The 25,128-nt window shown below is 44.9% G+C and overlaps 1 protein-coding gene across 6 annotated transcripts in view; it reads left to right on the top strand.

Annotated features, from left to right (window-relative positions):
- Positions 1-1,627: 1,627 nt before the first annotated feature.
- The window catches only part of lef1 (lymphoid enhancer-binding factor 1), a 40,946-nt gene continuing 17,445 nt past the window's right edge, over positions 1,628-25,128 (top strand). For all 6 annotated transcript variants that reach the window (XM_029435541.1, XM_029435568.1, XM_029435532.1 and 3 more), the window contains exons 1-4: positions 1,628-2,679; positions 4,546-4,612; positions 5,789-5,913; positions 23,028-23,157. In XM_029435541.1, coding sequence (XP_029291401.1) covers positions 2,461-2,679; positions 4,546-4,612; positions 5,789-5,913; positions 23,028-23,157 — 541 coding nt within the window. In that variant the 5' untranslated portion in view covers positions 1,628-2,460. The remainder of the gene's footprint in view (positions 2,680-4,545; positions 4,613-5,788; positions 5,914-23,027; positions 23,158-25,128) is intronic.

Genomic DNA, 25,128 nt, shown 5'->3' with positions numbered 1-25,128 from the left:
GGGTGCGCGCTCTTTCCGCTATACTCTGGAATGCAGCCAGTCTCGGCTCTTTTGAATCCACACTCTGCTTCCAAAACCCAAAAGCCTTTGATCTTTTTTTTTTTTTTTTGCTGTCTCCTTACCCGGAAGAGAACCCCTTCTCTCTCTCTCTCTCTCTCTCTCTCTCTCTCTCTCTCTCTCTCTCTCTCTCTCTCTCTCTCAGCTGGGATGAACGCACACGTGGAAATGTTGGCCCGGCTCCACACTCGGACCAAATTTAGTCATACAAAGGCGAGGGAGAGATGGGGAGGAGGGTGGAAGGGGTGGAAGAGGGAGGTGGTGGTGGTGGTGGTGGGGGAAATCGGGCGGGGGGAGTCGGGGATGAAAGAGCCAGCCGCCGCCAGATCAAAGGGAGCCGCGGCTCCGCCCCGCTAACCCCACCTCCGCGCTTTATAAAGATCTGCCTCCCCATCCCAACTTTGATTCTCACGCAATCTCTCACTGCTCAGACAGACACAGAAAGCACCACTTCTACTGCTGTTTGTGTGTGTTTATTTTATATTTCTCATATTAAACATTCGAGTCTCAAAGACTCAAATTCTTCCTTTATTTTTTTTATAATTTCTCCCTCATGTTTGTTGCTTGTTTTTTTTTTTGTATATCTGTCATTTTTAATTAATAACACAACATATTATTATTTTGTGTGTTTGGAATGATTTCAATAACAGTAGAGTTCTGCTGTGCCAAATCATCAGCTAATGTGCTAATAATAATATCTGATCAAATATGTCACCCTTACCATCTTTTAAATATATATGATAAAGGATCAGACGTTATGTAGGCTAATGAGGGGTCGCTAACATGGCCTGTTATTTCGTTTGACCATTTCATCACATTTTGTTATCATCTCGCCACTGTGAGATACTTAAATACAACATTATTTTATTGGATAGCAATAGCATAAATGTAATATTTGCACATGTTGTTATAAAACATGGAAAGCACTAGAAAACTGCAAGCATGTCCTTAATGTTACCAAAGTAAAGCAATTTAAAGAGAGCTACAAAATAAACACAAATGTTGTTGAATAAATACACTAATAAATCTATATCACCCTTTTAATAGGTTGGGGGGGGGGGGGGGGAGAATATATAGCCACATATAGATTTGTACACATGTAACAAGCCATGCATATTTGTTTTCTTCTTCTAACGTGGGAACCCAGGTTGTTGGGTGGGTAGGCCTGTTTCTACAGAAAGTAACGCTATTGCCAATTCTTGCGTTTAGATTAAATTTGACCTCTTCTGACTGTCAAACAAGCTTAAGCTCGTCTTGTTTTTCCTCTTTTTATTTTATCATTTTTATTTATCAAGGTTGTTTTAGCCCATCACACACAACACCGTGTGTCAGCCTCTTCTTCGTCTTCTTCTTCTTCTTCTTCTTCTTCTCCTGTCTGCCCATTTGTTGTGAGCTGTGTATAAACCTCTCTCTCAGGAGGAGTGTCAATCGGTGCGGTGTCAATCAGAGCCTCGGCTTCCCTTTCATCTCTCCTTCCTCCCAATGACTGAAGAGAGAGAAAGAGGAGGAGGAGGAGGGAGCACAGCTACATTACCAACACACACAAACACACACTGGTTACATTACACTGTGGAAGCAGTGCGGGAGCAGTGGGAAGTCGGTCTACGGCGTTTTCCTCTCTACCTTCTTTTTCTGATTGTTTTATGACTTTTGCTTTTATCCCTCGTGCGTTGAGGATGTATTTTGAAGCATGAAAGCGGCGTACTGCGTTGCTTGTTGTCTTATCTAAGTGTCAAAATTGTGTTTTCTTCCTAGTTGCACCTCCATCGTTACCTTTTCACCTCCTGACGGTGTTTTGGTTTTGTTAGCCTACTTTTTTTTTCTTCTTCTTCCCTCCACACGTTTTTCAAGGACGGACACGAAGCTTCTTCACTGGACCAACGAGGAAATATTATTTCTCTCTTTTATAAATGCACTTTTTAACGTTGAGACATTTTTTTTACTGGACCATATCCGTCGTCGGTTGTATGTGAGTGAGTGTGTGTGTGTGTGTGTGTGTGTGTGTTGACTAACTAGTGATGAGATTTTAACTCGTGGTTTGTCTTTCCTTTTTTATTTTTTCCTCATGACATTGAGGCGTGCACCGGACTCTCATTCTGAGCCTTTACGACTCAAGTTTTTTCGGGTCTGAGTGTCAGTCTTTTTTGAGTTTAGCCTGAAAAGGACGCCGACAAGCAGCCACACACTCCTCCTGTTGCTTCAGTGTGAACACACCGGCAGCGTGTCCGCGCGCCGCTTCCTCTCCGAGTGACTCACGGTCGACGCTCCGGTTAAAGAGGGCGACTTCGGGGGGGGATTTTTAGTGGGAGTTTTCCCCTCTGTAGGTTCGGACAGTGCTGGCGTGTTTGTCTTTCAGTTTTTTCTTGGTGAAACAGAGTTTAAAAAAAAACAATTTTTAAAAAAATGCCACAGTTATCAGGCGGCGGCGGAGACCCGGAGCTGTGCGCCACAGACGAAATGATAGCGTTCAAAGACGAAGGAGACCCGCATAAGGAGCAGATCTTCGCCGAGCTCAGCCACTCGGAGGAAGAGGGAGACCTGGCAGACATCAAGTCATCTCTGGTCAACGAGTCAGAGAGCAGCCCCAACAGCCACAGCCACAGTCACAGTCACAGCCACGACGTGAGTAATGTTGTGTGTTGATGAATGATGAGGAAGAGAGGAAGGTGGGCATCAACTCTGAACTCTGAGCAGGAGAAACGGCCTGCATCAAGCTTGTAAACAAAGTTTTATCCTATTCATCTTTAAAATACCTGGTTTTCGTTTACTTTTTATTAATTAGTACTCTTGAGTTTGCCTGAATGACGTGACAGCTTAAACAATGAGGAATGCTTTAAAGAGCAAATTGACAATATAGGCCTATAATTAATTTCCTTCTGTGCTCAGTTTTATGTATGTCAAGCATTTTTATCATAAAGATTTATCTCTGATTAAAAAAAGGTGCATTTATAGCCTCTCTGTTTCATTTAAAAAAATAAAGAAAATATATATCTTGGGTGATGCAGACTCAGGTGGACCAGCTTCTCCTCCAGAAACCTCCTCTACCCTACATGTACCCAATAGTCTTCTTTTTGGAAACACCATAGGCCTGAATGCACACTTCATTATTGTGTAGGGAAATGTGGAAACAAAAAAATAAGAAAATATTGGGGCCTTGTGTGCAGCCTGTGACATTGTAGGCTAAACGCTGTGTGTGTGCAGGGGTACACTATAACCTTCAGCAGCTGCAGACACCAGCACATGAATCTGCTTAGCACACTTAAAACCTATTAATAAACAAACTGATTAATTTATTTCAAAGGTCGCAGCGTATAAAATACAACCTAAGCAAAAGAACAATTATTTTGTTACAGGGACGTTAATCTATTTCTAGTCATTCTCTCATTTCGTTATTGTCTTGATCTTTTAATGGGGCCCAAAAATATTTTAATATTAATATAAAAATTACACATATTTAAAGCTGCATTTGTTGTTGCCCGTTGCTTATTGATCCGATTTTTTAAAAGGAGGCAAATCAGAAGAAAACCATTTTGTATGTAAATGCTTATAGAATCTCAAAGGAAGAAATATTAATGATGAATTGTTAATGTCTCTAAAATTATTACACTCAAGCTTTTATATTCCGTACTTGCAAGATGCCATTTTATTACCGCACAGAGAAGTCGTGAAACATCCCAGTTAAAAAAACGAGTTTTTAATTCTTGTCTGCATCCGTCTACCCCGTGCACCCGTCCTCAGGATGCAGGCTGCAGCTTCGCCATCACAAAGTTAGCCGGATGTTTTTGTCATTAACCGCGGTGTTAATGAAATTTTGGGCACATCCTAACGAGTCTGTACACATTCACCACCGAATGTCCTAGAGACGCACGAGACAGAGGCTGAATGTTAATTAGGAATCCAGTGAAGTTCCCTCGCTCAGCTTGAAGCCATCCTGAGGGGTCTGAACTCCAAAAAGAGGTCCTCTTCCCAATTCTGATTCGGAAAGAGAGAGAGAAGAGAGAGAAAAAAAAAAAATGGATGTGCAAATAGCGGGGTATTTTTTCTTTCTCCACCATTTTCTCTTTTCATGAGATGATTTTATTTCACTTTGCACAGAGGCTTTTAATTTGTAACACAAATACACTCCATTTATTTGAATTTAGAAGAAGGCTTAAGCTGAGAGATGAAATTGAAAGTGGACCTATGGTATTGAAAACAAGTTAATTTGTAATCCCCTTAAGGACATGAAGCTTAATTAAGTGGTTCTTTTGAAGCTTTGATGCAGGCTGCTCCATCACCTCTCTGTAGATGCTAGTGTGTGTGTGTGTGTGTGTGTGTTTGTGTGTGTATGCAAGCTCGTTCTGTCAAAAGGGACAGCATTTGTCCCAGCAGTGTTTGTGGGTGTCTGACCGCATCAGCATGTTTGTATGTGCAACTGCGTTTGAAGGCCCTCCTAATTGATTCACCATCATTTCAAATGTTTAATTCCTCCTTCTTTTTGTTTTACAGGCAGTTAGACAGTCCCAAATACCGCAAGATTCATATCATGAAAAACACAGAGACCATTCGGAAGATGGTAAGTGACACCGCCTTGAGCAAGAGCTTGTTAAATCAGCAGGCTTTATTGGACAGCCAGCATGCCATTTAGCCGCAATAAAGTCCACGATCTTCAGAACAATTCGCTGCAGCTTGAGAAGTTGAGGTTTGGAGGGGACTGTGTGGAAAAAGTGCCACCTTGTCCCCCCCCCTCACCCTCCCCCCTCCACACAGAAGTGATCAGTCACACTCTTGCACTGTTGGCCCTCTCCTTATCAGAGCTGCTCTCGGACAGATCATCTCTGATCCAAGTCTAGTCAGGACACCTGTCACCTACCTCGTCGATGAAGGTGCCTGCACAACCAAAGAATCCTTGAATTGAAAGGAGGATGCCCATCATGCCCATCCTTCCATTCTCAGAATGATCTTTATGGCACAAGCCTACAATTGAGGATAACTCAGAATCACATTTCTATCTCTTGTGTTTCTTATTATGCAATTACCCCAATCGCACTGGCGCATGCAACATGTCGCTGCCGCTCGGAGCTCTTTGCTCTCTTGGTATTGTAGTCTGACCTCTGCTGCTGCAGGTCATCATTAGGGCGTTGAGGAGGAGTGTGTCTCCTCTTTGTTCCCTTTTCATTCCTGAATAGCATCCCCTCAAACCAAACACGGGCTTTCTTTACAACAAGATCCATGTTGCCATCAGGCAATATACCACAAACACTCCCCCGGCCCTATTAGGCCGCGCGCAGTTGAGTGGCGCTGCGTTGAGGCCTCTTGTATAAAGCTCCCTCTCTCGGGTCAAAGGCATGGTGGAACAGTTGGGGCGTCTCCTGTTTTGACACAGTCTGTATGTTCTTCTAATTGGTGCTAATTGGCACAGAGGGGCTCCATTGTTCCTCTGTATAATATGACCCTCCTCTCCAAGACGGGAAGAAAGGGCACAAACAAAAGGCCGAGGTGAAATGGGGCACGGGTTAAAGCGATGGAAAGTGATATCACGACAGCATCCAAACAGGCGGGCGAACTTTGCTTTCAGCTTTATCGTTATTACCTTGATTTATTGAATGACGCGCCGGTAAGATTTGTTTATGTGCTTAAAGCTCCAGTGTTGAGAGAAATCTAAGAGTGTTGTTGTTGATGAATAAAATAATTCTAATAGCAAACAGAGAGTATTGTCACTTTTTAACCTTTTGTTGATTGTTTTAATCAGGAAAACTCCAAGACCTGTACAGTAAAGGCCATCCGTACCAGGGCTACCCAGGCTACATCATGATGAGCAACATGAACGACTCCTACATGACCAATGGCTCCCTGTCGCCACCCATGCCCAGAACGGTCAGTACCAAATCTCTTTTTTTATATTTATTTACACGTCCGTTAATGAGTTTAAGTCGTGTGATGTCGTGGCATCGTGTTGTTGGGACAAAGAACAAACATGTCAAAACCACTTTTTCCTTGACGCAGACCAAACTAAAAATGAGCAACACAGCTGAACACCTCGCCATAAAGTGCACAAAGATATCAGCTTTAACTCGTGCTGCGTGGCAAGGATGTAGAGTTAGACATTTAAATCGACAACTTTAATTAGCGGTTGGTGTTGTATGTGGTGGGTTAAAGGTTTGTGCTTTCTGTCACGCTGTTAGAAGTTGGCGGTGATGCTGCTTGTGGGAGAGATAGCAAAAACAAACATGGAGACTGATGATAGACCTGCAGAGATTTAACTTCATGTTGCTCAGGCTTTCAGATATCGCACTTTTTAAAACACGAGCAGGAGTTAGCTTGTTCGTACACTCGGTCATAGTAACGCCACGTGGAGCAGACGAAGAAGGGAAGCAACTTGTTGCCTCGCTTGTAAAACATTACAACTTAAGAAATTATACGTTCTTGCAAAATGTGCATCGATTTCTGCCTCTAATGTTGATTCTTTGTTACTCACAAAGTAGAAATCTGCTGTTCTCAAGCTCCTTTATGTATCATCGAATAGAAAATAAACATTTTGTGTTAATGAATCAGTTGCTTTGAATTCACTATCATACCGACGTGTTTAGTTTAATGAGAAAACATCCCTGTGTAACTCATAAATCATAAAAAGTTACCGACACAAATATGAATTAGGGATTAAAATTGAAATTTTCTTGATTTACAAAAAAACTAATTTAAAAGCTCATAATAAAACCCGAAATGTCCACGTTGTTGTTGTTGTTGTTGTTGTTGTCTCTGTACAGTATTTACCCGTACCTCCTGGCATTGTTGACACCCGTCCCCTTGACGATCATATGTGACCCGTGGAAACTGAATGCCTGTCATACTTTCCAGGAGATTAACATGAGATATACAGTATTTCTCATCTTGTTAAAATCTTAAGTGATGCATGTCTCCTTGACCCAAGTAAGCCCTCTAATAAGCCCAGCATGACTGAGGAGGCAACACCACGTCTCTGATGCTGCCCTGCAGAGGACTTCATGGTACAGTCCAGGAGTGTGTGTGTGTGTGTGTGTGTGTGTGTGTGTGTGTGTGTTGCAGATATCGCCCCTGTAATGGTATTAATTTCAGGCCAGCTGCAGGTCTCTCACTGGCGGTTTCCTGTGTCTGTCCCGTTTGCAAATTTCTCCTCTCAAGACAGACATAAAAACGCAGGGCACCCCAGCAGCTGTCCACTTTAATCCTGTTTTGTCCATGTCTCTGCATCACACTCGGGAAGACAACCAGCCTCAGTCTGGCCACGGTTTGGTGCCTCCACACAGGAAGCACTCGCACAATCCCCGGGTTGTTTGTGCTTTTGCAGCGCACACACACACACACACACACACACACGTTAGTTTCATCAGGGTATAAGTTGTGAAATGTGAGCTCTGCGTTATTATAAGAATCGGCTTTGAGAGGCAGATGTGATTGTCGGGGGCAAACGCCACATGCTGTGTGTAAAGGAACTTCATTCACACGCAACTCTATCACAGGATGATGTTAAAATTGCATTGCTTTTCCCTCTGCCAAAGTTGCAGAGGGTGGAAGTGTGTGACATTGTAGAGGAAATGTGATTACCTCATGATTTGCCCTCTTCAGTTTACAAATAGAGTGGTTCATGAAATGGGGGTATGGTGCTTTCCAAATTCACTTTTTAAGGCTTGTTTTCTGGTCAATTTTTATCCATAATTCCATCGTAATAACTAACAAACCCGTACAGGGTCGGTGTGGAGACCAGCTGACTGTATGAGAGGAAATTACCCCTCACTGCAGATGAATTAGGCCAGGCAGTTAGGCAGCGTACTGGCTGCCAACACTTTTAAAGCCCCGCTTTCATTTCATTTACCATGGCTGCTTTTTTATTTTTTTTTCGACCAATTTTCCCCCTCACCCTGTCTTCAATAAAACGGTAGTCATTTTATATAGGTTTCTCTCACTTATCCAATAAAGAGAGCCAAGGCTTGGTGGAAGGATCATGGAACATGAGTCTTCTGGCTCTCTAACTGATGTCAGCTTGCTGCCTCTGCTGCCGGCCACCACAGCCACAGTATCTGCAGGCCTGGGATCGGTTTTCACTGAGATCAAAGGCACATTCTCCCTTTCATTCTCTTCCATCCCCAGCCCCAACGCCGCCCCCCCCCCCCCCCCCAATCCCAGTAGTTTAGATTGATTTCCATTGACCATGACATTCCTGCACATGCAGTTCAGTCATGATGGAGCTGTTGGGAGTAGCTGATTGTCAGCAGATTTTTTTAGGGCTTCTAGCTTGATGGGTCGCCTCCACCACGAGAGCTGAGACTTTGGTGTCGAGATGCCTCGTGGTGTTCAGTTGCATATACACGCTGACCACTTCAAAGAGTCAGTGGTGTGTTATGGATACCGTCATGTTTACGTAAACCTATAGCTGTTTTAGGATGTGGAGTCTGCGGCGTATCCTGAGCAAAAAGTGTGTAGCGAGTCGAGATCGTCACGTGAGGTGAAAAAGGGCATTGCGTGTTTGTTGTTCTCAAGATTAAATCTCGTTTTTTGAGTTTTAGTTTCTTATTTAAAGGAACTGGTTTGCTTATTTAAATGATGTTATGATCAGCGTCAGTATTTCTCTCTCACGGCGTTTTCAGATGCATCAGATAATGTGAAGAGACTTGTCTACATGTAACGATTCATACTTGTGGTGTTTATAACTTCTGGTGTGTGAAAGCAGGAAGGATTGGAGACACTTAAGTCTTGTATTGAGGAATGAAACATTATGGGGTATCAGAATTATACCCCCTTATGGTGTTGATGATCAGTGTTGTCAAGTACAAAATCTTCAAAGTCTTTAGGATGTCATCGCTCCAGGTTTGATGTGTGGAAGAACACACGTTCTGTCTGTGTGTTTTGCTTTTGTCTCATCTTTTTAAACAAGTTGTCCTGCTGTCCCTAAACTGAAAATGAGAGCTTCTAAATAAAGACCAAAATGCACGTGATGGACGGTACATATTTTTAAATGACCTGAAATCTATTCTCAGATTCTGCTGCTGTTGTCACATAAACATCGCCCCTTTTTGTTAAAATCACAAAAAGCTCCTGTCTTACATGCTCCTCTATGGGTTTAAAGGAACCCTACAACCGCTTGGCCTATAACATCTCATAAATGCATGGCTGACGAGATAAAGACACAACTGCGTGTTCCTGCTTCTGACATGTTGATGGTGCGGAGACGCACTACAAGGGTTTTCACCTGACTGTGAAGATGTGTTGGTGATCTCCAGCTGTGTTGAAATGGCCTCATAGGTCTCAGGCAACAGCTTGAAGAGAGGAACGGATAGAATCGCTGATTTCTTGTATTTTGCTGCTGAGGTTGGGGGGGGGGGGGGGGGGGGGGGGGAAGTTAAGAGAGCTCCCTCTCCTTCTGCTGTGCACTCTTTTTTTTTTTTCCCTTTGGACTCTCAATTGCAGATCCTCATGGTGAGAAAGAGGGGGTGTGGAGGGGGTGCAGCGCTGTACTTTCCTTTGATGTAGTGGGAACGTGACGGATCTGCTAGCCAGTGTCTCGCAGCGTGGAATCACTAACCCAGGCTTACCTAACGGGATTTGGTAGGACCGCTCTGGTGTCCCTCAGTGCCATGTGTGTCCTGAGCTCATGCCCCCAGCACTACCGTGGAAGATCCCTGTTAAAGAGGACACTACAGTTACCAGCAGCCTTCCATGTCCACACATAATGTTCTAGATGGAAGCTTTTGGCACCTTGTGTAGATGTGTGAAGTTTACCACAGCTGAATGCAGCATTTTGTCTTAAAGCTGGACTCTTCTGTATATGTGTATTTTAATCCAAAAACAAATTAGGAAAACATAGTAACCGTCAAAAGACTGACGTATGATCGCCTCATTTAATGCAGCATATACCAAATCAGTGCATACTAAAAAGTTACGCTGACATTCGTGTCATCTGCTGTGCAGCTCTGTCAAACGATGAAATGTGTGTGTGTGCACATGAAGGACAGCAGCAGGGACCTCACACAGAAGAAACACTTGGCGTGTCGGAGTCTTTGTAGTGCCGCTGGGTCGTGGTGTTTTATAAACAGCACCATTAACGCCAAGGTTTCTTCTCGTCCACGGCTGCACGGTGATGCCGGTTGACACATTTGCTCCATATGCACGGTGCTAATGACGCCATGTGGTTGCAATCGCCTTTTATCAGTGCGTTTCATCTTGTTAAAGGGAGCTCGGCAGAGCGATGTGTCCACCAGGACCAAGAGATATGCGTTGTTGTGTAAGAAGAGAACCAGCAATGGGGCAATCAAGGTTTAAGTTTCTGTTGGATGTATTGTTCTTGATGGTGCGAGGCTGCTGATTTGATTTCAGTATAAAGACATTTTTATATGTTTATACTCCATTAAAATGATTAAAACAATTTGATACAATCAGAAACCTTAAAGTCAGCTATAGACGGAAGTTAAAATCATTTAGTGCTGAAAATGTGTGTTTCTATATATATGTGTGTGTGTTTGTGTGTGAGAAAGGCAATTGGGAGTGTCATGGTCGTGAGCATGACATGCAGGCGCACACTTAACCCCAGTTGATGTTTATTTTGGGCATGTGTTACTGCTCAAAGCGAAGCGCTCGTAGATGATGACACTTTCTTCACTCCCCATCCTCCCACTGAATTGGATGAAGCTTAACCAATCAAGCGGTGCTGCCTGGAGCCAGCCAGTCAGGCTGCGACGGACAGACCGCCGCTCAAAACCCACAACACCTGCTCAGAGGACTTCACTCTTCACCAGCAGTCTGCCACTGATCTCCAGGGGTCAGTGGTGGGCCTCGCCAAGGTTGTCCCTTATGCCCAATTCTGTTTTTGAATGGCCTGGGTGTGGACTTCCTGTAAAAGGGTGGATCAGAAATGGAGACTAGAAGGCGGTGTCTGTGTGTGTGTGTGTGTGTGTGTGTGTGTGTGTGTGTGTGTGTGTGTGTGTGTGTGTGTGCCCATATGTGGAGCGTCAATTTGTTGTGCAACTGACGTAACTGTTGGTAGTGTTATGATTGTGCTCAGTTAAATGGGACAGTGGGTGAAGTGGTTGGCAAAAAAAATGTATTGGCTTTGAAGAAAGTTTTATAGTTGTTTTTTGTTGCATAAAAAAAAAAAGAAAGTTTAATATGCCCCGACAGCACACGTTCCTTTTAAGCCGTGATTGAAGTGACAGTAGTCCCTCAAAGCTGATCACAGTTACCTCACTGTTCCCTGATACAGTCATAAAGTGAGTAAAAACATGAATAGCTTTATTGACTTCTTCCTGACAGCTTGTAGGTCTATATAGAGGCGAGCAGTGTTCCAGCTAGTAAACTGCAGCACGGGGAACAATAGGACCACAGGAGTGAAACATTGGTGCAAATCCTGCCGGCCGGGTCCAGACTTCAGAGAAGCTCAAACAGCCCTCACTTTGTCCAGCTAAGAAATAGAGCTATGATCAATAGCTGCTCTGTTTTGTATGAAGTTGGTCAGTCTCTGGCGCGCGCTCTTCTCCCCCCCCCTCCTTCTCGTTGCTGTTTCATATTTTTCAGAAGCTCATTATTTCGTTCTGCTGTGGGTGTGAGTGCTAAAGAGGCTCACATGCAATGTGTATCTGACAGCGCTGAAATATTAATGGTCCCCAGTGTAGGAGGTTGGTATAGGGCCTGCATAGTTACAGTACAAAGGGTGCCTCCTCGCCACCAGGCTTTATTAGCAGAGCTGTTAAATGAATGGATGGATATAGCTTTCTTCATGTCTCCCTTTTGTGTTTGTTGCGCAAAACATCAGTCCACTTTCTCTTCTTCTAACTATTTGCAACACGTACATTCAACGGGTATTCGATGGAGACACACACACACACACACACACACACACACACACACACACACACACTGAAGTGTAAGAGCTACACTGTTGAGCTTTCTGTGGGAGGACAAAGAGGAGGGCTTTGCTATCAGTTCATTTTGTGTGGTCTCGGCCATAAAAAACACGCTGTTCTTTGACTGTGAAAAAAAGCCTGTCTTTAATTTTTGGGAAACCCATAAAAGTTTGTCGCTCCTTTCATATCGGCTGCAGAATTGAAAACAAATGCTACATTCTCCCCTCCTCTCCTTTGAACTGGGCAATTATGGAGTTGTGAAAATAAAAATCAGTCTCTCTCTCTCTCTCTCTCTCTCTCTCTCTCTCTCTCTCTCTCTCTCTCACCCCCCCCCTCTCCCTCCCCAGTCACTTTTTTTTCTCATCCCCCCTTGTTTTTGAAGAAACCGAGGGGGATCACTGATGTCAAAGTCAAAACCAAGAGCATTAAGAAAACTGGCGAAATGCAATACAGCTGCAATCCGACATGACGCTAGAAAATAGGGCTGAGGAGCAGAAAGCCTCTCTCCCGTATTCCCAGGGCGCGCAACTGCTCCCGGCCTTGGCTTTGATCTCTTCAAAGCCTCCTGCCTCCTACTAGATGGAGAGTCTTGGCTGCCGCTCGTGAGCGCTGGAGAGAGGCAGGGAGTGGAGGTGGGGGTGTTTTTTTCGAGGGGAGGGGGGGGTAGTGAGGGGAGGGGCGGGGAGCAGTCGTCGTCTTTTCCTTTCCAGGGCTGAAATCAATCACGGTGCCGAGGCAATTATGTGTAATTCAACGCCAGCCAGATTAGTGACTCTTGTTACCTGAGCGACCGGAGCTCTGTAATCTGTGAGACACACCGGCCTCACCAGCAGAGGAGTAGCCAGGAACAGGCGAGGGCACTTGAGGGGAGAGGGAGGGGAGAGGTGCTGAAAAGCAGGCTGCCATGCTGTTGTCCAGCAGAGCAGAAAATCTGAGTACAATGGAGTGATTACACTTGCAGATGTAGCCATATTTACGATGAGGTGGATGGAGAGAGAAAAGAAATAATGATTGCCATGGAGCTTGCTAGTTAGTGTGCTAACTAGCAAGCTCTCTTTTGTGTTAAAACATGCGCGTAATGTCACCTCCACTGCGCTTCCAGTCCTCCCCCGCCATCCACCGCCCCTGTCGTCCCCCCCCCCCCACCCCCCCCCGTCCCCCCTCCAGTGCCATATCTCTATCCCTCATGCCCTCCACAGTAGGCTCTGAAATGCAAGCTTGGCCAAGGCTCCTGCCCCAGGCGCCCAATTTACTATGGCTGGAGAAAAACTCAGTGGCCCCCGAGTCACAGAGCTGAATGCGGCTCTTTCCCTGCTGCTGCAGTTCGTCTGATCTGTGCAACTGTTTCAGTGTCTTAACACGCAGCAGTGTAACAATTTACACCCTTCTGCTTCTTCTCTTTTTATGTGGCTTACTGAGGAGATTTATCCCAATTATGTTTGCTCCTAGTTTAGGCAAATCTAGAACGTGGTAGGAGTTTGATGCTCATGACTAATACCACCTAGCGTACGTTACGACATTATTTTTTTAGAGCCTATGATATTTGCATGTGGGCATTAGAAACAATTAATTGGAGGTTGGGTAGAAGGCAGAAGGGGAAAAGTGCAGCTTCACATTATTTGTGTTTTTAATTGGAAATATATGATTGCCATGGCTTTTATTCTTCCCCTGCGCTCGGTCTGTAACAGCTGATGTCACAGGGATGAGAACAAGGCTTTGTTTTTTTTCCTCGGCAGTCACTTGATGCCGTATGATGAAACCCACAAAGATATCGAGCAAGAATGTGTTTGTTCATCTGATGAGCTTGCCTTGTGCTCAATGTTTCTTTTGATCATCTGACTAGTCGCTCGGTGATTGAAGGCACTTTATTTTTCTCGTGGGATGTACACATCGAATAAATTACGTATAGCGTCCTGTAATGATAGAACGTAGATGATCGGGACCTTGATGTCTTGCGATGGTTTTAACAAGGCAGGCTGACGGGGGAAGTGGAGCTGACTCTAAAAATATAAAGGTCACGCTGAATGGATTATGTGGCATCAATGGAGCCACCGTCCAGCTCAGCAGGAGCCCTTAAATCCACTAGCAGCCATAACCCCTCAGCTCAGGGGCCAGGTGACGCTTTTCATGTCCTCCAATGGAGAGACATCACAGAGGCATCCTCCACTTTGAGCTGCCCGTCATCAAACAATGCATCAAAACATCAAATCAATCCACCCCCACTATATCTATCTTTTGAAATGAAAGATGTGTGTGGAGGGGGGTGGAAGTGCCCCCCCCCCCCCTCCACACACACACTCCACAAATCTACTTTTCCATTTTCTCCTTTGGCAAACATTGACACTCCGTACTGAAGCGATGGTGTCGTAAAAAGGTCTTGCTTGACTTTTATTTGAAAAGTTCACAGGCGGCTTCCTGACCTGGGATCACAAACCCACTCAGTTTTGCCCGCTTTTGTTATGAGAGGCTTAAAACGGGTTGTTACAGTCCCAACTCTACTACAGTAGATATGAGTTCTTCTTAAACTCTTGCTGCACGTGACCGCGGAGATGTGTGTGAACGTGATTGTGCACAATGACGCAGGAAAGGAAAGGAAGCTTAATTCGATCAGACACAAGTTCATTGTAGTAACTTGTAGCAGTTCTCTGAACGGCTCAAGACTTTTTCCCCCTCATGACAGAATATCCAACATTTGTACTTGCTTTGGTTCGATACGATTCCAAGACATTAAAGATGTCGTACTTCGTACTGAAGCCTACTTTTTTAGTATTTTCTCAAATATCTAAAACGTGATTTTCAAATCAAATCGGATATAATGATCCCGAGTTATATATCATCCAATCTTACATTGCTTTCTTAATAATGAGATTATATTAAAACGTATGAGCAGTCCACTATGAATAAATCCAGCTAAGAGCTGAATCACAACCACGGCGTGTTCATTGTATGGCTTATCATTCTGTTTTTCTGTAGGCGTCAGGTGCACGAGTGTACCCCGTAATGTTGCTGTAACCATATTCCCTGAGCCTAAGGAGCCCCTTTTGTGCTCCAGAAATGCACTATTACCATTTCTTTAGAGGTATCAAGGGATAAGCAGATGTTGTCGGTTGCCATGTCGTACATGGTCATTGTTTTGTTTGTTACTAAAGCCCACACAAACCCTGCCACAGAGCTAATTGATGGGGCGGAGTTTTCATGTGACCGTTCAGATCCTTGGAGAGGATCTTGAAGTGTTCCCTGCTTCTGCGGGGATGGAGAAAAGCCATTTGTTCGGAGGGGATCAGATTTGAATAGCTTTGTGCTTTTCATTCAGATCTTAACAGGGGCGTGTGCGCCTGGCTGGAAAGAAACCCTAAAATGTGTGGTTTGATTAATGACTAATTCCCGGCTGAAAGGCAGTTGTTGGTAGTCTTTACCAGTTAATCCCTTAAAACGTGGAATCACACCCAAACAGTGGGCTGCTGGTATTGTTGTACGGTCTATAATGTGAAGGAGCCGAAAGGTGATCCACAGCCATGAATGCTTCTAAAGCACTGTGGCGTGGACCTGCCGTCATTATAACCAGGACCGGTCATTTGATTTGTACCATAATGGAAAAACACAGCTTTGTCTGGGTGCTGGTCCAATTATCTAAACAACAAAAAACAATTTGGAAGTGAAAGGATACAGAACGTGTATCCTTTCGCTTTGATCAGTGAATAAAAGAGCGTCGATCACGTGACTCTGGGGCTCGGCAGTTCAATTTAAGGCCAGCACACAGGTGTCATGACACCTGAGGCGATGGGGCTTCTCTTTTCAAAGCATTACATAACCTACATATTTAACCCTTTCGCAAGAAATCCAGTCCGTTTACAAAATTCAGGTATTTTCTGGGTGGATTTAATTTGTATTGTACCATTTTTAATCCGTCAATGGCACAGGCTCACTAACCGTCAATATTTGTATTCTTTGTATTCTTGCATGTTGTGTCGGTGGGTGTGCATCAGTCGGAGTGGAATACAGAGAGAAAACTAGGTCAATACTCTCTACAGCTCAGGCAGAAGCAGCTCTCATTCAAACCACCTCCCCATCCACATTTTCCTAGTGTGTGCCATTGAAAACCTTCCCCGCAAAAAAAAAAACACGGCAGCGCCTCTGCAGCCGTCTGCCTTCCCTCGTCCATCTCTCCGTGGCTAGCTTGCGATGCTAATATTTACCTCTTCCTTTCCATTGATGTAATGTGCAACGTTGCACTGGAGCTAGCTGGGGCTTAGAGAGAAGAGTACTGTCTCTAGCTCTCGTCTCCACAGGTAGAGACACACAAAGACCCCCACTAGACTCTATTTTCCCCCTCAACGCTGAGCTCCCAAATCCAAACTGACAGCCATTCATGCCCAGAATACCTGGGCGAAAGCTGAGGGGGGGAACACTATCTAGGTATAGCAGGCAAATCCGCTCTTGTTCGACGGCTCTATGAAGCTCCAGCATAAGGCAACTCATCAGCACTTTTCCCTCATTCTGCAGTGCATTTTCTCTCCCTTTTCTCCCCGTCTCTGGTTATTGTGCGGAGGCTAAGGTTTTAGCGGGCTTGCCACACAAAGTTAGCTTGTGCTGCGATTTTATTTGTGTACATCTCTCAGGGCCTTCGAGTGTTGTTGTTGAATGTGGATGTTGGCACCACCGTGCTGCCTGGCATGAATGTAGCTACTCAGCAGACCAGAGCTGGCTTCTAATGATAAATCATGCAGTGTGTTAATGCAGCAGCGGGGGTGCTATAAATAGTTGCTGGAGAGGGATGACGATTGATTCAGGGAGAAAAATAAAATGTGCTCCAAACATTTTCTGCTTGTGGTCAGCTTTTAACAGCTGGGTTCAAACATGGGGCCCCAAAGATTAACATTGCCCCCCGGTTTGAAACACAGCTGATCAGGTAAATGACGCAGCTAAAGGCTTCATGACTCAGGTTGTATTATAGTTAGACACATTGACAGAGTCCAGATATACCAGGTAGCTCTCTCTTTTTTGTGCTGCAATGACACAATTCTACAAAACTTGTATCATCTAAGGTTTGGGGATTTTCTGTTTACCTGTCTCAATAGATCCAAGGCAAGTGATGGAGCTGCAGAGAGCAGCCATGTTCTTTTGTGGTGGCACAGATGCCTAGTGGGTGCTCAAGTGTGTGTGTGTGTGTGTGTGTGCGGTCTTCCTTTTGTGTATGTGTTTGCATGTGTGCTCGCAGGCCTGCTGACAGTGGCACTTCAGCAGAATGTTTGCCCTTTCCTCAGTCCTTTGATGTGACCAGGTCCTGCTGTGATAATGAGCCCTGTGCCCCGCCGCAAGGTGAACATCCTGCAGTTCGCCCAGGGCTCTGCCAGAGCAGCGGCCCAACCCCCACCACTCCTTCGCCACACACAACACGCACACATAACTCTCTGCGAATACAACCGTGGAGGAGCCGACCACCACTCAGAGCTGATCAACTTCCACAAAGTGCTTGGATAGGGTGAAAACGACGACAATGTGGCACAGCCTGCATGTATACTCACTGTACATGCCACATTACATATGGCAATATAGCTGAATATGATGATCAACATCACGCTTTGGAATATATTACACTATGGAATACGTATGCAACATGACATAGTAATAAAGAAGGTATTTTATATTTTTCCTCTTTAATAAATCGACACAATAAGACTAAAACCAACAATGAGTTGATCCCACTAACAAGCATTTCCTGTGTAGCCAAAGCCGGATATATCTTTTCTCTCTGTGCCAAAGACGGATTAAAAACACATCAGTGAGCCGATACAGATGCCTAAATGCCAAAGCGGCGTCACAATGAACATGGGAATTGTAGTTTATTGAGTAAATCCAACATTCACTGTTCTGCTGCTGTATGTGTAAAAAAAACTACAATTAGCCTTTTTTAAATAAGATGGATATAAAGATTAAGAAATGGGTTATTATTATTATTATCGACATGATTCAACATAGAAAATGACTCTTGTTGCAGCGTCTCACCTTCATGACCTCTTGCACAACCTTTCTTTAAAGGCCTCTTTAAAAGCACTCTACTGTTTCGTCTTAACAGGGAAGAGAAAAAGCAGCCGGATCGTCTCTAATGCACCGTCGCTCTTCCCTCAGTTTTTTTTTTAATAGCTCCACAACATATAGAAATTAAGAGTTGAACACTTTTAAAAAGCGGATAAAGTCTTTTCATCTGGGGCAGGCATATTTCACACAAATTATCTCCTTTGCACATTGAGAATGTCACTATGAGAGCTAGCGCGATCGGTTTGCTCGGAGCACACGCTCTTCGTGCCAACTGAAGGATGATGGGTAATCCACCTCGTTCTATTCGGTTGTGCTCGGTGTTGGTGGAGGAGAAGAAGACAGTCAGCTGTTAATAGCTCCTTTTGTGTTCATATGTAGCATGTATGTGTTTAAATTCATTAAGCGCGTGGTTATTGCAGTCTCTGATCCCTTCACCGTGTACAATGACCGTATCTTACAGCATGTCTATGCGCCTTTTGAGTCTGTGTGTGTGTGTGTGTGGATCCCATGTTAATACAGTGGCACGTGTTGGTCATGTGTGGTTAAAGTGTGGCTTGTGTGGGTGTAACGGTGGTATTTAGAGGACAGCGTGACAAGTTTCCTCGCACGATAAATTAGTGCTGCAACTTAGCTACTTAAACCATAACATTGCTTATGTGGTACATGTCTATTTCTGTCATCTATGTAATTCAACCAAACACAAACTTGGGGGCGTTATTTATCAACTGGCCTCTACCTTTCAGTGTCACCGCTTCTGTTCAACTGTTGGACTTTGACTAGAACGCAGGATTTCTGATTGAAATAAAAGGAGAGATTGCGAGAGACAGAGAGAGGGATGGAGGGGGGGGGGGGGGTCTTCACAGATGTAAATGTCTCTCCAGGGTAGGCTTTTCCTGTTATTCGCAGCCTCCTCCACTCCTGTCCCTGTGGTTGGCTTCGCTTGTTCGTCTCATTACCCCGGGCGCGTGCCGCTCCTTCGCTTGCTGGCGGGCCAGCTTTCTTCTCCATTAATTGGGTTTCGTTACATTAAGCCCCCTGGCCGAGGGGCCATCCTGCCAATAAAACATTCCATTTTTAGCACTCCACTCGAAGCTGGTGGGGTTCAACCCACTCTGCGAATGGTAATTGGTTATTTATTTAAGCTTCCTCAGGTTGGTCTCCACTGGTTTTGGTAAAGAGAGAGAGGGAGGGAGGGAGGTCCCGTTTCTTTTCTGCACTGTGAAGCTACTATGGGAGAATGTTTGCTCACTTTTGTTGGGAGAAGGTCGGACAGATCGCACACAAACACACCTGAGAGGGAACACCTGGTCTGAGGGTGACTCTGTAAAATCTCTGTACCGGGCACACCCTTGCTTCATACAGCTTTCGGCATTTACAGAGGCTTTCCATTTGTAATCTTCTCTTTTTTAGGCTTTCATTGTCAGTGGAAACAGTAGCCAAAGACGATATTCAAACAGTCAGAGGTGGGTGTGTGCTCTCTGCCAGGGATTCACAGTTATTTATGATTCCCTCAGGGGATGGCAATCATAATTTTATTGCAAATTTACAGCAAAGTCTTGATGATTCTGGTTGTAATCACAGAACAATTTGAGTAAAGATCGTGTGAAGAGGTGTGGTTTAGTTTCTTTTGGGGTGAGAAGGGCTTTTTAGTGAAAAGATTTAGCAGCATGGGAATCCATAGCTTCCACTTGAGCTGCCATCTCCCCAGCTGTTTGTGAAACACCTCACATGGTTTCTACACACTTGATTGTAGCTGCAGGCGCGAAGAGTCCTCATTGCATATAAATTACAGAAGTGGGAAGTGATTATTATAAAATTCCCTGCTTTCCCTTTTTCCCACTCCACTCTGCAGAAGTGGTATAATTGAGTGGAGTACAAAAGCCGTGCTGTGAGGGGAAGAGAGGCAGAGAGATGCTGAAAAGGCAATATTGCAGGGGGTAGATATTGCATATACCACATAGACACACGTACACACACACACACACACACACACTGAAAACCGTGGCAGGATACTGGAGGAATCTGACAGAATACAAGCTCAGAGGCGTGCCGTCAGAAGAAATCCTCCCTCTGAAAAAGCAAAAACAAAAAAGAAACGTCCTGTTTCCCTTCCCCACCCCCAATTTCAGACCGCACGCCAAGTCACTAGCTGCCCGTGCTGAAACACACTGGAGTGTCTCCTCCATGGAGGGCTTCCTGCCAGCTCCAGTTCCGCACAATGAATTTCTCTTAAAACCACATCTGAGGGGTTCTTTAGAAGGGCCGGCCAAGCCTGGATATGAAATTCCAAATGGAACGTTTTCTTTTCAATCCTCGCCGCCTCTCCTCTTTCACTCTCCCTGAAAAATATGAATAGAAAGATCCTAAGCCTATTATTTCTCCTATACAATAAAGGGGACCTCCAATATGGCCGCCCTCCATCCCAACACTGCTGCTGCTGCTGCTGCTGCTGCTGCTGCTGCTGCTGCTAAAGGCTTTTTAGTAGTTGTCAGGATGGGGGATGAGAGTGGGTCAAATTGCAGTGACGTACCGTGACCCTCATGGTTGTGGTCACTTGAGTGTCTCCAACTACTTCCTCCAGGAAATTGGTAAACGGGTGTTGTGCTTTTTGTGTGTAAACTTGCCAAGAAGCAAGCCAACAAGTCTCCACCTGGAGGAATTAGATGGTGGCTCCATGACGGCTGTGAGAGTGTGAAGACCGTGACTTGACGGTCCAATGTGTGAGGACTTTTCATTAACCCTGATACAGTTTTCCCCCATCGTACTGTATAAAGAGAGAGATGTGAAGATGTAAGATGGCTAAATGTCCATTCATTGCTCGTCCTCTCATCCAAAAGTAAACCTTGGTTGGTGATGGCATGCGGTTTATGTAAATGTTACCCCAAATAGCCATAAATTGTGTATTGGTCACAGAGGCCTGCAGGTTTTTCTCCGGTGGATTTTATCCACAATGGAGGCAGTTTATTAAGAAGTTGAGAGAAATAGGATTTGACAGCTGTAACTGGGAAAATCACAAAAGGGGGCTTCTTGTATATAGCCGAAGCATCTAGCTTTCTTGGGTGCTAGTGCTAGTTTTTAATTTAGTTTTATATGTGTGTGTGTGTGAACAAACTTTTGTTTTTGCTCACTTTTTCTCTGTGCTACAAGTTGGAGAAGACCTTCCAGCTGAAATGATAATCCCTCAGGTTCTTATCTCATTCCCACCGGATAACAAATGGGAGTGGAGAGGCGTAAAATAATATGGGCGAGAATGCTATCATTTAGCCCCTGGTGTAGGCATGTCCCAGCCACCCTGGTCCTGGTTAGCCCTCCTTTAGGGTTCGTTGGCCTCACTAATAAGCCCTCCCGTCAGTAGGATGAAGTCTGACACTCCTGCACACACAGATTATCCCGTCACCTTTGACTCTTGTTGACAGGGGTCAAAGAACCACACTCACCTGGGCTAATGTGAAAAGCCTCTGCATCAAGGCTGAATTAGTTTTCAGGCGGGATTTGTCTCGTTTGTTGCAATCTCAAAGTCTACAATGTGGACTGTGCTGCATGATGTCGCCTGAGGCTGCTATCAACAGAAGATCTGGGAAAGATATTTGCCCTGGGAGATGAGATGCCCGTACCGATAAGGATTCTGATGTAGATGATGTGTCATGTGGTTGAGGATACTGAGATCTTTCTTCACACACACACACACACACACACACACACACACACACACACACACACACACACACACACACCACCCTTTGTGTTCCCGGTTAGGACGTTCCCAGAAGGTGGGGAGAGGGAGAGGGGGGACTTAAGTTGAGACCGGTGCCAGTCTGCGAGAGGTTCGGGGGAAACGCAGACATTCCAGCCACCCTTGTGTCCAAGGAGTTGTGTGTGTGTGTGTGTGTGTGTGTGTGTCTGTGTCCACCAATCGCCCCTTAGCACTGCAGGAATGTCACCTTGGCAGACACCTCACTAGGACAACGAAGCGAGCGCTAATAAAGAACACTCCCTCGATTATAGCGTCTCTCCAGACATTTAGGCTCGTACTAAGTTTAGACGCGTGGCTCCAACAACATTATTAATCAGGTGACTCTTACTGTGAAAGCATCTGATTACAATTCTTTCGAGAAACTACTTTGATTCAAAAGCTTGTGGGAGCCATTTGGTGGAAGACGTGTCTCGCACAACAGTGAATGGGTGTCTCTCCGATTAGCCATATATCCTGTGGAGGCGATATTTTGACTCCAGCTCCGGGCTCAGATTGTGAATAGTAGATTTAGCATGGCTAAGCATTGCCATGTGTTCATTGCTGCTGAAGCATGTAAGCACTATTGGCTGGGGGTTGGGGCCGGGATTTTTTAGGCCTGGCTCTGCCTTTCTTTTTTTTTGTTTTTCAGAGGGCAGGTCTCTGAGTCAGTCGGGGATGGGGGTCCTGTGGTCAGTCCTCTCTCGACGTGATTACCCCTGCATTAAGTACCGCTGCAGACATCTGTCTCACTCGTGCTCTCTCTCCTTAGCCATCCCCCTTCTCCTCCTCCTCCATCCCTCATCTCTCCTTCCCCCGGCTCTTGCTCTGTAATGAACTCCCCTTATTCACCAGCTAATGACTGCCTTTGATCTCCCGCCTAAGACCTCTGCTCTAACTCTACCCTGCGAATCTCTCTTTTTCTCTCCCCTCTCTTTGCTCTATCGCTTGCTCGCTCCTATTCGCTCCATTCCTCTCTTTTGCTGTCTCAAACATGCTCATGCACTTCATTTTTGACTTGTTTTTTTCCCTCCTTCCTTCAGGGAATAGGGTTTTCAGTCCTGCTGACCTAGGCTAAACAAAGTTTTTGAGGTGCTAGTCTCAGGCTACTAAAAAGAGAAGAAAATTGAAGAAATCATTTTTAGTTACTTTCTTTCTTGGCCTCAGCTTCACCCGCATGGAGGCAGACCACCCGCACTATATATGCAATACCAGTCGCCAGATCACGTGGCAGGGAACGGGGGCCATATTGCGCATTGGAATAACGCAGTTGAAGATCATGTATAATGTCATCCCTCATTTCATATTGTTGTTTTTTTTTTTAAATCTTCTTGTATTTGTCTCCACAGTCCAACAAAGTCCCCGTGGTGCAGCCGTCCCATGCAGTCCACCCACTCACCCCGCTGATCACGTACAGCGACGAGCACTTCGCCCCAGGATCCCATTCTGGTCCTCACCCCCAGGATCTCAACAAACAAGGTAGAGAGCAAGCAAACAGATCCGAAGCTGACGCAGAACTCGCATCCTGTTCGACAACTGTGCGGCTGCACATCTGAACTACTTTAGTAAGAAAAAGCAGGACTACTTATTAGAGGTGCGCAGATTCTGATACCTCCACTCAGGTTATATGGCGACACAAATACAGATCCGACACCAGTGCTTTCTTTCCCCCAAATTTAGGCTCTGTATGCCTCCCCTGCGTGGATCATCTTTATCTGTGTTAACATGACGCCACGCTAAAAACGTCCTTATGTTCATACAGTCATGTCAGGCTGCCAACTCGTCGTGGTAGCACTGCATTTCATGATAACACCAAAGAAGAAATCTGTGTTTCATGTAATAGGTCACGTGACGGCCGATCCCCTTCTTAATAAGAGTGTTATCTGCAGAGATGATGTCGCTCAAACTTCGATAACGTCAGTAACAACTTAATAATATTGTTCAAAGTACGTTAATGACCCTGTTTGTCGCTATTAAGAGCAGTAATGTTATATTGATGGGCTGGATGTATTACTCCGCAGTACGGCTTTAATTGGAAAAATCATTCAAAAGGCTTAAAGTCTTACACCCTTTAGAAACGGGTTGAACAGGGTTTATAGCGCCCTGGTTTAAGATTCAGAAATAGTGTGATTTTATTCAAATGATTGATGAACACTATCTGAGCGTTTCTTTTTTTGAATGTTTACGTCCCTTTGTGCCAACACTGTGGAGAATCAATAGAGCCACACCAACCAAAACGTGTCCCAGCAAAGTCATCCTTCTCTATCAGCTCTGAGCATGAACTCATTTGAAGCGGCCTGTGGGACAGCGCGCTGAGCTCTGCTGCCCTCTCGCTCTGCACTCTCTGCATCTCAGCAGCAACATCAAGCTACGGCTCTGACAGCTGCAGAGGAGCTCCTCGGCAGTTTGGACGAGCTCTGCCCCGCGCAGCTGGAGACTTTGGCAGCTTCTCACGAATGCAAAAAGACGTGGGCCCCGCCATAGTTTTGTCCCGCACCTTTTTTCTCTTCTTCTTCTTCTTCTCCTGGCTTTCTTCTCCTGCGGCTGCCAGTTGAAAAGGAGGAGAGGGATCAGACGGGATGTAGGCGAAGATGAAGATGATGAGGCTAGGAGGTTCTGAGGAACTGGCTATAAATAACAATGTAGAAGCGAGCTCAAGAGTACACAGCGTAGTAAGATGAAGGGAGTGAGACGTAGAAAGAAGCTGTGCTCCACATATGTCAGAGGAATCGTGCATCAGACACATTTCTGTTCAATGATTTTCTAAAGGAAACGAGATATAATTGTGGGGACATGGAATTGAGCAATAAATACACAAGTGCGCACATTAGATTTCAGAAATGTGTTGTCATGTTGTACAATTTAGGAAGTACTGCTCTCCATTTTACTGTTCATGTTGGTCCTGCCAGTCCACTGAGATCCACTGAGACAAACACTGAAGAGCAGAGAAGAGCAGAGTTTTAATTATTATTATTTTTTAGAATATTTGATCTTTGCACTCACAGACCAGCAGGAATCCATGTCCAAGAGATCCTGTTGCAGAATTGGCTGCACATGATTTCCCTAGGTGTGTGTGTGTGTGTGTGTGTGTGTGTGTGTGTGTGTGTGTGTGTGTATGTGTGTGTGTGTGTGTGTGTGTTGAGCTAAGCTGAAGATGCTTAAAACGAAACCTCTCTTATTCTCTTTCTTGCTGTCCCTCTCTCTCTTTCTTTCTCGCTCTCTCATATCGACCAATTGCTGCTCTGCCTTCCTTAGTGGGCTCAGACTTTGATCTGCTCGTTAATTATGAAAAACAATCATGGATTTTCTCATTATGAGCTCTAATATGAGCAGGGCCGCAATGCAGGATGGAAGGTCGAGCGGAGGGGGGGGGGGGGACGGGTGTTTGAATAGTTTACATTTACACTCTATGTGTATACTGTTTTAAAGAAAAAAGGAACTCTAACTTGG

The sequence above is a fragment of the Cottoperca gobio genome, chromosome 1, assembly GCF_900634415.1.
Source record: "Cottoperca gobio chromosome 1, fCotGob3.1, whole genome shotgun sequence".
Classification (NCBI taxonomy): Eukaryota; Metazoa; Chordata; class Actinopteri; order Perciformes; family Bovichtidae; genus Cottoperca; species Cottoperca gobio.
The sequence above is the reverse complement of the archived record's forward strand: the minus strand, read 5'-3'. Positions and strand labels throughout refer to the sequence as shown.